The sequence below is a fragment of the Phyllobates terribilis genome, unplaced genomic scaffold (genome assembly GCF_046119375.1).
Source record: "Phyllobates terribilis strain yellow unplaced genomic scaffold, ASM4611937v1 Scaffold_1__5_contigs__length_1240528914, whole genome shotgun sequence".
NCBI classification, from domain to species: Eukaryota; Metazoa; Chordata; class Amphibia; order Anura; family Dendrobatidae; genus Phyllobates; species Phyllobates terribilis.
Window position 1 is genome coordinate 318,774,616 of NW_027362761.1, and position 14,189 is coordinate 318,788,804.

The following is a 14,189-nucleotide window of genomic DNA, read 5'->3' on the forward strand; positions in this document are numbered from 1 at the left end:
GGGCAGAAACATCATCCGCCCTCACCCATGAGTTATCCTCAGGTCCGAAACCCTTCCAAGCGACGAGATACTGCAAACTCCCTCTATACCGTCTAGAATTTAGGATGCGGGAAATTTCATATTCCCCGTCCTCCACCACCGGAGGAACAGTGGCAGAGGCGTCACCATCCGACACATCAGCTTTTTTCAACAGAGAAACATGAAACACCGGATTAATCCTCCAGGACGTAGGAACCTCCAGCCTAACAGCAGATTGGTTAACTATCTGAAGTACCTTAAAGGGCCCTACGAACTCGGGACCCAATTTTTTAGAAGGAATCCTCAATCGCAGATTCTTAGAGGACAACCAAACCATGTCACCAACAGCAAACAAAACCTCTTGCCGTTTCCTATCAAAGTACCTCTTAGATTTTTTGTTAGCCTCCTGAAGATTACCACGCACATCCGTCCAAACTCTCTCCAAATCACCGGAAAAACTCTCCTCCTCAGGCACAGCCGAAACCAATTTGGAGAATGACCCAAAAGACGGATGTCTCCCAGAACAACAAAAAAAAGGCGAACACCCAGCAGAAGAGGATGTATGGTTGTTAAGAGCAAATTCAGCAAGTGGCAGAAACTCAGACCACCCCTCTTGATTGTCTGCCACAAAACAACGCAAGAACTGCTCAACATCCTGGTTCTTCCTTTCTGTCTGGCCATTAGACTCAGGATGATATCCGGATGAAAGCGACAAATGAACTCCCAACCTGTCACAAAAGGCACGCCAAAAACGAGCCACGAACTGAGGTCCCCTATCAGAAACAATGTCAGTAGGAACACCATGTAGTCTGACAATTTCCTTGACAAAGGCCTTGGCGAGTGTCTTAGCGCAAGGTAGTTTGATGAAGGGAACCAAGTGACACATCTTGCTAAAACGGTCCACAACCACCCAGATGACCGTGAAACCTTCAGAGGGAGGAAGGTCAGTAATAAAGTCCATAGCCAGATGTGTCCAAGGTGCACTAGGAACCTCCAGAGGGCAAAGCAACCCTGCAGCAGGAGCATGCGAAGACTTGGATCTAGCACACACAGTACATTGGCGCATCCACTTAATGACTTCCTTCTGCCATCCAGGCCACCAAAAACTGCGACCCACAAGTCTCTTGGTCTCAGAAATTCCTGGATGACCTGCCAACCGAGACTAATGACACTCAACAAACAAATCTCTCCTAAAGGTCCTAGGCACAAACAACCTCCCATGGGGAGTGTTAGATGGGGCATTCTCCTGTGCTTTAAGAATCTCATCCTCCAAAACGGAGTCCAAAGCAGCAATCACAACACCTTCTTGTAAAATGGTCTCCTCTTCCTCCTCAACACCGACCATGGGAGAAAAGCTGCGAGACAAAGCATCCGCTTTAACATTCTTGGTACCCGGGATGTAAGTAACGGAAAAATTAAACCGCGAGAAAAAAAGTGCCCACCTAGCCTGACGGGCATTCAAGCGCTTGGCAGCATCAAGATAGATCAGATTTTTATGATCAGTGAAAACCTGAACGGGAAATTCAGCACCTTCCAAGAGATGACGCCAGTGTTCAAATGCGAGTTTAATCGCCAGCAATTCCCGATTACCAATATCGTAATTAAGTTCAGTCTCGGAAAATTTTTTTGAAAAAAAGGCACAGGGATGTACTCCATCCTTGTTTTCCTGAGACAACACCGCACCAACCCCCACCGAAGAAGCATCAACCTCAACCAAAAACGGCTTAGTCACATCAGGCTGCATAAGGATGGGAGCAGAGGTGAGCCTCTCCTTTAAAAACACAAAAGCTTCAATGGCCTCAGAAGTCCACTGAACCGCATTAGCACCTTTCCTGGTGAGATCGGTCAGCGGTTTGACAATAATAGAAATTTTTTTTATGAATTTTCTGTAATAATTGGCGAAACCCAAAAACCTCTGTATCGATTTCAAACCAATAGGCCTAGGCCATTCCTGCACAGCTTGAACTTTAACCGGGTCCATCTCAAAACCTTCACTGGAGATAATGTAGCCCAAAAAACTAATTCTCTGTACAGCGAACTCACATTTCTCCAGCTTAGCAAAAAGCGAATTGTCCATTAATAACTGTAATACCTCACGTACGCTCCGCCAATGAGACTCCAGATCCGGCGAATAAATCAAAATGTCATCCAAATACACCACCACATCTTTGCCGATTAAAGGTCTAAGGATATCATTAATAAGATTCTGAAAAAATGCTGGAGCATTGGTGAGACCAAAAGGCATAACCAGATTCTCAAAATGACCCACAGGAGTGTTAAAAGCAGTCTTCCATTCATCACCCTCCTTCATGCGCAATAAATTGTATGCCCCCCGGAGATCAATTTTAGAGAACCACTTGGCCCCCACTAACTGGTTAAATAAATCGGGAATCAATGGCAGTGGGTAAGGATTGCGTACAGTAATTTTATTAATCTCACGAAAGTCCAGACAAGGATGTAAACCGCCATCTTTTTTTTTCACAAAAAAAAAAACCAACAGCCACAGGAGACTTGGAAGGCCTAATGTGACCAGCGGCCAAGCTTGTCTGTATGTACTCCTCCAAAGCCTTTCTCTCAGGAATAGTAAGATTAAATAAACGACTCTTAGGAATAGTCGCTCCAGGGACAAATTCAATGGTACAATCATAGTCTCTATGGGGAGGCAAAACCTGCGACTCCTCCTCAGAAAAAACTCTCCAAAAATCCTGAATAGGTACAGGCAATTCCCCTCTATCCACAGCAGCAATGCGTCCGTTACAACACTTGTCATAACACTTAGGGCTCCAGGACTTAATTTCATTGGTAGACCAATCCAGTACAGGATTGTGCAATTTTAACCAGGGTAACCCCAATATTACTGGAGAAGGCAAATTATCCAATACCACCAAATCCAACTTTTCTTGGTGAATACCATTAATAGTGAGGGGAAATTCACAGACCTTGTGAGTAACACTCTTCAAGGTAGAGCCATCGACAGAAACCACAGCAATAGGGGATGACAAAGTTTTAGGTTCTAATCTAAGTTTTTCCAAGAATCCCCCATCAATCACATTCAGAGTAGATCCACAATCCACAAATACCCGAAATTCAATTAATTCATCCTGAGCAGCAGTAGTGGCAGATAGGAATACCCCCTTAGAATTTAAACAGGCAATACGAGCATGACTGACCATTTTTTTTTCTTTCTTCTTACGAAGCACACAGCTCTTAATAAAATGACCAGAGCTTCCGCAATAGAAACACAAGCCTTCAGAAAGTCGGCGGTCTTTTTCCTGAGAGCGGGGTGCCATCGCCCCAATTTCCATCGGCTCTCCATTGTCAGCACAGAACCTCTCAGGACTCGAAGCTGACATAGCAGAGGATTTGCTCTCATTAACCCTTGCACGCAGTCTCCTGTCCACCCGTATAGCTAATTGCATTGCCTCCTGCAAGTTTCCAGGTGTGGGATAAGCAATCAGTAAATCCTTAACCCTTTCACCTAGCCCTGCCAGAAACAAGCTTTTCAAAGCTGAATCGTTCCACCCTACCTGGGCAGACCACCGACGGAAGTGAGAACAATATTTTTCCACATTACCTGATCCCTGCCTCAAACGTCTTAATTCAGACTCAGCAGATGAGACACGATCAGGATCATCGTACAACAAACCCAAAGCAGAAAAAAAACTATCCACTGAACTAAAGCACGGATCACTAGGTTGGAGAGAGAAGGCCCTTCCCTGAGGATCTTTGCGCAAAAGTGACATTATGAACCCTATGCGCTGTGATTCATCACCAGAGGATCCGGGTCTCAAACGAAAATATAATAGACAAGCATTTTTAAAAGAAAGAAAATCTTGTTGTTCGCCAAAAAATAGATCAGGCAGACGTACCTTTGGTTCCACAAAATGCGCTCCAGAACAGCTACTCACGTGTTGTTGGAGCTTGGTCACCTCCAGAGAGAGTCCCTGCAAGCGTTGAGCCAAATCTTGCACCGAGATCATGATGGAAAACTGGAGGTCTTTCCCCAGAGAAAATCCTTTCCTTTTTATTTTTTTTTTTTTATGGCTGGACTTACTGTTATGATCTGCTACAGAGACTAAGGAAAGGCAGGAGATCTGTCCCTACAATAGAACTAAACTAGATCCCTACGATGTAACGGGGAACCTGATCCTGCGATCAGACCCGCTAAAGTCCTCGGCTAGTCTGAACGCAGATCTATAGATGTGGGGGAGGGATCCCTACAAGATCTAGGGACTGGGACAAGTTGGACACCTCCTAGCAGAAATAGTAGCAGTCAAAGACAAACACACACAACAAAAAGCATAGAGGTCCGAAGACCTAGCAAAACTAACAGAGAACGGCAATAGAGCAACAAGCTAGCTCAACAGTAGTAAATACAAATGAAGTCCAGCAAAGCCAGGAGGGCGGAGCCGGATTAAATAGGCAAAATGGTCATGTGACCAGCAAACTAAAAAAAACCTAACAGGAGAGTTGTAACATCCTGCACCTCCTCCTCCATCTCCGAAATGACCACATCAGTCACAAGCTGACAGCACTGCAGCACTGCCTTGGCCAAGCGTCAACAGGCTGTGCTGAAGATAACATGCTTAATGCTTAATTGACAAACCGCCCAGCGCTGCAGCGTTGTTGAAAGCTGTAACACAGCAGCCTGATCTGTGGCTCTCACCGCTGAACATACAGCCAGGCATGGTCGTGTGTGAAAATGAGCGTAACCTGGTGACGGAGAAATTACCCCCAGAGTAGATACGGTTTCCCTGTATGCCAGTCCTTTCACCGAGCTAAATACAACTCTCATCAAAAAAAGCTATGGACTGGCTCCGTACCGTCCAAGTGTTTGTGGTTAGGCGGTCCTTCCCAGTAAGTGCACTGGGGAGGGCATGGGTAATGTTGTGGAACCCGTGCTTGTGGAAGGCGGAGACGACACCGGGAGAAACAGTGGCGGCTGGGGACAGAGTATGGACACCCGGCCGCCGCCGGCATGAGGTTATAAAAAGCTTCCGCCTCCACGAGCCTAAAAGGCCATATTTCAAGTGCAAGCAGCTGCCCAGAAATCTGGCAGCTTAGTGTTGCGGCCTATGGGTGGGTGGGTGGCTGGCTGCATACTTGCGCTTGCATTCCAAGTAACAGAAAACTAAGCAGATGGTTGCCTCTATCATCATCATGGCCTCACCTCGGCACTATGAACTCTCCTGAAGGAGAAGCCAGGGCCCACCGGAGGAGTCTCCGGTTCTCTGGTGGGCCCGTCCAACCCTGCTGAGAAGCAGTTCTGGCTAAGAAAAGTGTGGGGGAAGGTTCCCAGACACTCTATGGCTGTTTTTTTAATGTGGATCGGACATGCTTATGCATGTTATTTCTTAAACCACATTGCAGATCAGGCCATTGTCGAACTCTGTATTCATGAAATTAAATGCGCAAAGAAAGATGTTTGTGTGTCAAAGCACCACCGATAAGTGCGAGTTGATGTTGGACGGGCTGCCATTGCTTCTGCAACAAGCTGCATTAGAGGACTTCCTGGGAGAAATGACACCAATGGTAGATGCGGTTTCCCTCTATACCAGTCCTTTCACCTAGCTAAATACAGCTCTCAGCAAAAAAAAGCTGTGGACTGGCTCCGTACCGTCCCTGGCCACATTCACCTGTCCACGTGTTTGTGGTTAGGCTTTCCTTCCCAGTAAGTGCACTGAGGAGGGCACAGGTAATGTTGTGGGACCCGTGCTTGTGGAAGGCGGAGACGACACCGGGAGAAACAGTGGCGGCTGGGGACCGAGTATGGACACCCGGCCGCCGCCGGCATGAGGTTATGAAAAGCTTCCACCTCCACGAGCCTAAAAGGCCACATTTCAAGTGCAAGCAGCTGTCAAAAATTTGGCAATATAGTATTGCAGCCTGTGGGTGGCTGACTGCATACTTGTGCTTCCATTCCAAGGAATGAGGTAGGGACAACTGAACACTGCACTGGGACAAGGACGTGGACGATGATTGTTGCAAGTCTGCAATAACAGGTGCATGGTGGGAGGCATCTTCGCATGCGTCAAGGATCACTTATGATGAGCACACTTTTAGGCAGTGACCTGGGAGTCAGAAATGCTTCCAGAGGTCTTCCCCATGCTGTTCCCATGTCTTTTCAGCACTGTATGCATGTGTCTGATGATGTGTCACACACCACATGGCCAGATAAGGTTGTAAAATGTTAAAATTAAATTTCCCAGTGAATGCATTTGTCACGGTTGAAAGCAATGCAAAAGTGAAAAAACGCATCAAAAACGCTACGTGTGAACATAGCCCAAGGTGTGGAGGAGTATTTTTTGTTTTGGTTATTTATTTTGCCTTATATACAAGTCATTACCCTGGAAAGGATGTTCCTTAATATATTTCCCAGGAAAATCCATTTTGGTTTCGTTTTTGTATGTTTTATTGTGAGTCCATAAAAGTGGCGTAATACTCTGACAACGTTGTTGACAGCAGTGACTGGGAGTCAGAAATGCTTCCAGGGGTCTTCCCCATGCTGTTCCCATGTCATTTGAGCACTATTCCCATCGTTTTGGACAATTTTTAGGCCCTCTGCAGACCGCCAGGGGGAGCCGCCTGAAAAATGCTTGCGTTTCCCATAGACTTTCATTGGGCTCGTTGCTCGGGTCGAGCACCCGAGTATTCCAATTTGCTCGACCCGAGCAACGAGTACCCGAGCATTTTAGTGCTCGCTCATCACTATTGTTTACATTTTTTTTTTGTAGTGTTTGAGAAATAATTCAATACCTTTATAGAGAACCTTGTTTTACCACCTTAAGGGTATGTGCACACGATGCAGAAATGCTCAGGATTTTTTCCTGAGCGTTTCTGCATCTCCCTGGCAGGAAAAACCGCATACGGATTGTACATGCGTTTTCCTGCCAGGGACATGCGGAAATGAAGCGGTCTTCACTTTAATTTCCGCATGCGGGTTGACAAGCGCTTCCCAAGCGATTTTAGCATCACTTGGAAAGTGCTTGTCAACTTCACACTATATAAATCCATGCAACCAGCATGGATTTCTATAGTGTGTGAATGTCAAAAAATAAATATATACTTACCCTCCGATGGCCCCCGGTGTCCTGCTTCCCTCCGTCCCGGCTGCCGGCAGTGTAAGACTGAAGGACCTGCCGACGTCAGCGTCACGTGACCCGTCACATGACTCTGACGTCAGCGTAGGTCCTGCATTCAACCGCAAAGTGCCCGGGAAGCCAGGAGGACGCAGCGCGGGACGCCGGAAGGTAAGTATATATATATATATATATATATATATTTTTTTTTTATTTTATTCTTTTTTTTTTAATGGTACCTGGGTCTGGATGAGAGTCCTCTCATCCAGAACCGGGTACCATCCGCACATTAGAACGCATGGAATGCGCATCTACTTATACAGTGATGCGGATTCCATGCGTTGTAATGCAAGTCAATGGCGGCGAAAAAGCAGCGTTTCCGCAAAATTAATGGACATGCTGCGGATTTTTGATCGCAGCGTTTACGCTGCGGAAAAATCCGCATCATGGGCACAGCACATGCGGATTTCCATTGGGGAACATTGCTGCCCTTCTACCATGCGTTTTTATTGCGTTTCCGCGGCGTTTCCGCAGCTGCAGAAACGCCGCGGAAACGCATTAAAAACGCATCGTGCGCACACAGCCTAAACAATCAAGCTGTTTGTTACCCCTAGTGCGGCTGCAGGTTTGATTAACACTTCTCTGGTCACTGTACACCACTTCCAGCTACTGGCCGATTGGGTGTCAGTCAAGCCTGAAGGGGTGGGGTTGGAGATTGATTATACCAATTCTACAAGCATTTCCCAATGATTAATAGTCATAAAATAGTCATAAAATACTCTTTATTACAAAACATTGTATTTTTGCACATCGGTTCAAGTAGAGTTTTTGAAGCTATGTTGGAGGTTTGTGATTGTTTATTATATGGCTAAGATATTTAACGCCTAGAAGACCAGAATACCTATTTACATTTCAGCTGTTGATGCTACATTCAGCTGGAACATAAATATACATCATCCTTTTTCAGTCAGATCACTTTTTATGAAACACCCATTTGTTATTTTAGAGAGGAGCATCTTCCATCCTAGGTTTCAACTGTATAGGCATCTAGGATGCCAATACAGATGAACGTGCAATGCCGGGCAGGGGGTGGCCTGGTGCCAGTACCGGGCCCCCACGTCTCACAGGCTCCATAGCGGCAACGAGGTCTGCCGCCATTGGTGGTACTGGCTCAGAGAGAACGGGAAGATTAAGAATCATCAGCAATGCTAAGTTATAGCGTTAGTGCAAAAGAGTGTAATTGGAACAAGCCAACAGCTCTCCCCAGGTAGTGCTGAGGGGCTCAGAGTAAAGGGACCAATAGGGTCCATCATTCTATCGTGAAGCAGGACAGAGGATGGTAGACCAGGGGTATCCCGAGGTTGGTAGACCAGGGATATCCAACCATGCCCCTCAGATCCTGTCATGTATGTATGCTCCATGATTTCTATGTATGCCCCTGGTGACCATTATTCCTAGGCATTATAGAGATGATATGGGTTAGGAAAAGTACATGAATTTTGGTATTGTTATATAAAGGAGAGTGTACGGTGTATCTGGAGGCATATATTTATATACCAATTACGGTATGTTGAATTTCAAAAGAGAAAAAAAAGGAAATTAGCATTTTTCCCATTGTCTCCTAATTATTAATTCTGTTCTCAATAAAGGCTCATCTGTAAAAAAAAACAAAAATGTGGCCAAAGTATAAAAAAATGTATACCCTTTAGAAATCACTTGCACATTAATAGCCATTAATAGCTCACTTCTTCACCCAATTATTTTATGAAATTCTAGGCCAAGAGCCTGCACCTCTTCTGCTCCATTGACCCTATGACACCACTTTCTTCCCTTTGCACTAGAAGTTTAGCCTGGTCATTAAGAAAGTCTGTTGATCTAAGTCGTCATCTCTTCTCAACGGCTGCTATGCAACTAGTTATATGGATATCAACCCAAGTGTTGTCGTGGAGAATAATGAGTGGTAGATATGGAGCTGCTGTCCTATAATGTTTACATTATTCATGTACACTGAAAAGCTTGTGCATTTTCATTTTACTTTTCTATTTATTAACATACATGTTTTTTGTTACAGGCTTGATCCTGGATAATATTGTGAAAGAGAGTAATCCAAATCTTGCCCTGGAATTGGGCACATATTGTGGCTACTCAGCTGTCCGCATTGCACGGCTTTTAAAGCCTGGAGCTCGTTTATTTACTGTGGAATTTAATACAGTATATGCCGCAATAGCTAAACAGATTATAGAATTTGCAGGTGTTAATGACAAGGTATTTCTATAACTAGCCCTTCACGCACAACAACTGTTCTCATATAGTATCAGACTCAAATCTGTTCTGAAATAAAAACAGGACATATTAACTAAATGCAAAGATCGACAAAATCTTATACAATTCAAAGTCATTGAAAGCTAGGAGAAAGCATGAAAGTAGCATATGCATTAAAGAGGTTGTCCAGTGAAAACCGATAAGTCTGCAGTCACTCTGTGTGACTGCAGACTTATGAATCCCCCTAGCGCATGCACTGTGCTCTGCAGGAATTCGTCGGTTTCAGACTCGGGATCGGAGGGTATGTATGCGTTATAAGTACCTCCGGCCAGTGAGCGTGGCCCCGCTCTCCATACACTTGTATGGAACGAGGCCACGCCCACCGGCCAGGGGTACGTATAACTCATACATACCCTCCGGTCCTGAGTCTGAAACCGGATAACCCCTTTAAAGTCTTCCAATTGATACACTGCAGAAGTAATTAAATTTTTATTAGGACATTCGGTAAATGGCTTCTAGAATAAGCATGAATAAAGGGGTTTGCCAGACTTTGTGCAGTCACTCTTTGTAACTGCAGATTTCCTGCACCCTATTAAGATTCTGCTCTGCTACCTGCTCAAGCGACTAGAAACTTATCTAGCTTCACTTAGTGTTTCGTTTTATTTTGCCAACCAATGTTAATGTTCCATTGAGGGAATCAGATGAGACACTAGTCACCATGTGACTGCCTGCTCGAGGAGGCAACAGAGCGGAATCCTGTAAGTGTGCACATTATACACTGTCAGGATTCAGCAATCTGTAGTTACACAGCATGACTGCAGAAATTTAGTTGAAGCCCAGAAAACACTTTAAAATAATATCCATCACTTTGACTGGCCTCAATACAACTCTCTTAGTAAATGTAACCCACAGTCTGTAGATGATGTTTCTACTGACAAAGAGAACTGATGCTTATCATACAGCTTGTCCACTGCACTCTGTCAATAGATAACGTGAGTAATCAGTGGCCAGTTATAAAATAAAAAAGTCAACACATTTTTTTCCAGGTGCAAATAATAGAGGGAAGTACACAAGACATTATTCCTCAGCTGAAGAAGAAATATGAAATAGATACACTAGACTTTGTGTTTGTGGATCACTGGAAAGAGAAATACGCAGAAGATACTAAACTTTTGGAGGTAAGCAGTGTATTTCAGTATTATGTATTTACTAGTTCTTCAGATATGATTTGATAAAATTTTATTTTAAGTAATTTATTTTATCATTGGCATTCAAAAAGCATCTAGTCTTTTTACAAATGTTAAACAAAAAACAAGAGCCAGTACATCTACATAAAAGTGTAATATGTAAGTTCACATATACACTGTGGTCATTAACAAACAAATATAACCTAGAATAAAAACAACGTGTAGAAACACTGCAGTAAGTAAATGGTAATAGTACATGTTAAAAACATAGGGTGCTTAGTTGACATTGTTTTGATAAAAAAAAAAAAAAAGCATAAAAGCAATCCCACCGCGACAAGGTGTACCCCAATCAGGATGGTCTCTATCTCTAGTACCCCACCTCACTATGTGCTAACAGGCCTCAAAATAGACGAGGGCCGAGCAGGACATGTGCCTGACTGTGTTTAACGCCTGTGTGTGAAAAATTGAATAGGTAACGTACACTGCCTAAGGGGAAGGGCGCCCCCCTCCAAGTTTACTGAGTATAAAAAACAGAGGTAAAAGCAAGGGCCAGCACACCTGGTAATATAAGTATAATATGTAAGTGCACATATACACTGTTCCATTAACAGACCAATATTACCTACAATTAAAAAAATCTGTCGAAACACTGGAGCTAGAAAGTAAATAGCAAAACATGTAAAAAAAAACATAAGGTACTTAGCTGACATTTTTTTTAATCAAAAAAGCATAAAAGTTTTCCCACCGCGACTTGGTGTACACAATTAGAATAGTCCCTATCTCTAGTAACTCATCTTGCACCATGCCAAAACACATCAAAATACTGCAGACAGGGGCAGAACAAGACCTGTGCCTGATTGTGTTAGAAGAGATAAGGACCAACCTGATTGGGTACACCTTGTCGTGGTAGGATGGCTTTTATGCTTTGTTAAACAAAAAAATATCAACTAAGTATGGTTTTTACATGTGTTACTATATATTAACTTACTGCAGTGTGTCTACATATTGTTTTTATTCTAAGTTATATTTTTTATAACTGGTGATAGATATACTATCTTCCATTACTATTTCTTGAAGTAAGAAGTGACTACTCTAACTGTAATTAACACTTTTCTTTGCTGGTATGTAAGCTTTTGGAAACAATAGGTCTCTTGCCAATTCTTTATATTGCCTTCAAATATATTTTGTAAGGCAGCGCTAGTCATCATGCTGGGGGACACTCACTGTACCGGGTCAATTAAAGCACACCAGCCACGTTTTCCAGTATTTCACAATCCAGCAGTTTATTACACTTCACTACTGCTTATCACAGAGTCCAACTCAGTGGCTCGCCGACATACACATATAATGTCCAGGAGCCTTTCAAGTGGCAGACAGGCCCACTTGGCTTCAGTTACAGCCTTCAGCAAAGTCACTTATGTCAACGTCCATATAATGCAGTGGTTTACCTTTGCCGGGTTTTAGCTGCTTCAGTCAGATTTATTCTGCCACCACTGTGGCTTTACGGCTTCCCAGATGGGGGTCTCCAACCCTCGTTCCTTCAAAGGCTACTAGTATGTTTTCTCACGTAACATCCAACCTCTGCCTTTCAGGACTCTTGCCTTAAAAGCCTCTGGCCCTCCAAGGCTACTGGTATCGCTTACACCTAAGGATCCAGCCTCTGCCTTTCAGGCTTCACCAGGCTTCACTAGGCCTCACTAGGCCTCACACTCTAACGGTGTCCCACACGGGAAACTGGCCTCACGCCTTTCCCACCTGTCTCAAATCTACCAGGGTTTATATATCCTCTAGTGCACACACAGGACCTGTGCTGATGTCACAGTCATGTGATCAGACCTTCTGTATGCACAGGACCTGTGCGATGTCACAGTCATGTGACCAGTCACCTGGGGGAGGTACATGGTCGGCCAAAACACACCCTGGACCATTACAGTAATGCCGCAAGCCGCTGCATTACATATCCCCCCCCTCTGTTCAAACTTGTGGGGTTGAACACATAATATACACAAACCTCATAACCCACAGTTCACACAGAGACCATGTACTTGACAATTGCGCTGTTCAGCCCCTGGAACATTAGTCAACGAGATTAGCCCATTCCTTAGGGACCTACCATCTGTCATTGTCACTGACTTCGTCAGGTCACCTTTCCGGGTCGTAACCTTGTCAGACCTCCCCCGCTCCCAGCGGTCAATACAGCAGTGTGACTCACATGCCCTTGTATCTAAGGTCCGGTTAGACTCCGTACTGTCCCTTACTCTATTGGGTCGTTTGTATGGGCCTCTCAAACCTGAGTTACTGGAGGTCTCACTACCTCTAAACCCACGCCCACTACTTTCAGGATATCTTGAAAGGTCCCTAACTTCATCTGTAGCTGTTCTGTTATTTAGGGGGCCCTTTCTCTGTCTGGTCTCACAATTTCTAGACGGCTGCCACCTTCTGCTGCTCAGGCGATGCTGCCTTTCCATTTGTAGTCTGGCGAGATTCAACTGTTCTACCTCTCGCAGGTAGGTCACTCGGTACTCCATCAGCATGCGTATATATGCAAGACTTTCTTCTGTTCCTACTACGGAGAATGACACCATGCCGTCTTCATCTGGTATCCAGTCCTGACGATCACGTGGACTGCTTACTTTCATCACACCAGACTTCTTTACCATCCTCTGCATGGCTCGGCCATTTCTCCCAATAAGCTTTCTTACCAGAGCCTGATGCAGCCGGATGACCTCTTCATGCAGACTTTGAGCTTTTCTCATAAGCTCCAGTTGTCCAACGGCTTGTTCCGTCTTCAACCGGAGAAACCGCTTCGTGCGAATACATCGCCAGTGCATGTCACTTAGGATAGCCACCCTCTTCACGGTGACTTCGGTTGTGGACAGGACCAGCAGCTATTTAGCTTCTGAGGTCGAGTACACCTTACAGGCTCCCACGGCCTTCTTAAACTCTTTATGCACGGACTCACTGGTGCATTCTTCTCTCAAATCCTCGGGTACATCTATGAGGCACTTGTACCGAGAGGTTTCTGTCTCACCAGTGGTCTCCAAACGATCATCTAGCTCAGGTTTCAGGGCCAACTGACTTTCAGCTTCTTCACCCTGTATGCTTCCCCTGAGCTGACTCACAGCTACAAATTCAAGAATTTTCGTCTTGACCATTTCCATCTCATACTTATCTTCTGTTAACACACTCTTAGCTCTCCTCAGGTCCACCTTCTCATGGTATAAGGGAGTGAGTACAACTTGTTTGCCCTTTTCCTTCTCCAAGGAGGCCTCGTTTGCTGAGTGATACTTTGCTAGGTGACCTTTGAGCTCGAAAACTTCTTCCTCTAGCTCAGTTACTCGCCTCTCAGCAGCCCATCTCTGAAGCTCTTCCTGCTTCAACTGCTCCTTTAACAGTAAAGTTCTCTTAGACCTCTCTGTCTCCAATGCACCCACTCGGCTCTCAACAGCCAGTCTCTCAAGCTTCTCTTGCTTCAAATGTAGCATCTCCTTGAGCTCCTTGATCTCGGCTCTTACATCCACCGACTCACCCGAGCTCGAATTATTCGGGTAGGTATTTGTTTCATACCTCCCATCTCCAGTGGCCAACTCCTGGCCCTGGTCTGTGGCTTCTCTGATAGACTCCTCCATCTTTTTCCGCTCAG

General features: G+C 44.8%; 1 protein-coding gene across 3 annotated transcripts in view; it reads left to right on the top strand.

Annotated features, from left to right (window-relative positions):
- Window positions 1-14,189, top strand: part of LOC141259451 (catechol O-methyltransferase-like) — a 164,432-nt gene that overhangs the window by 123,418 nt on the left and 26,825 nt on the right. For all 3 annotated transcript variants that reach the window (XM_073675453.1, XM_073675463.1, XM_073675442.1), the window contains 2 exons: window positions 9,169-9,362; window positions 10,406-10,537. In XM_073675453.1, the coding sequence (XP_073531554.1) occupies window positions 9,169-9,362; window positions 10,406-10,537 (326 nt within the window). The remainder of the gene's footprint in view (window positions 1-9,168; window positions 9,363-10,405; window positions 10,538-14,189) is intronic.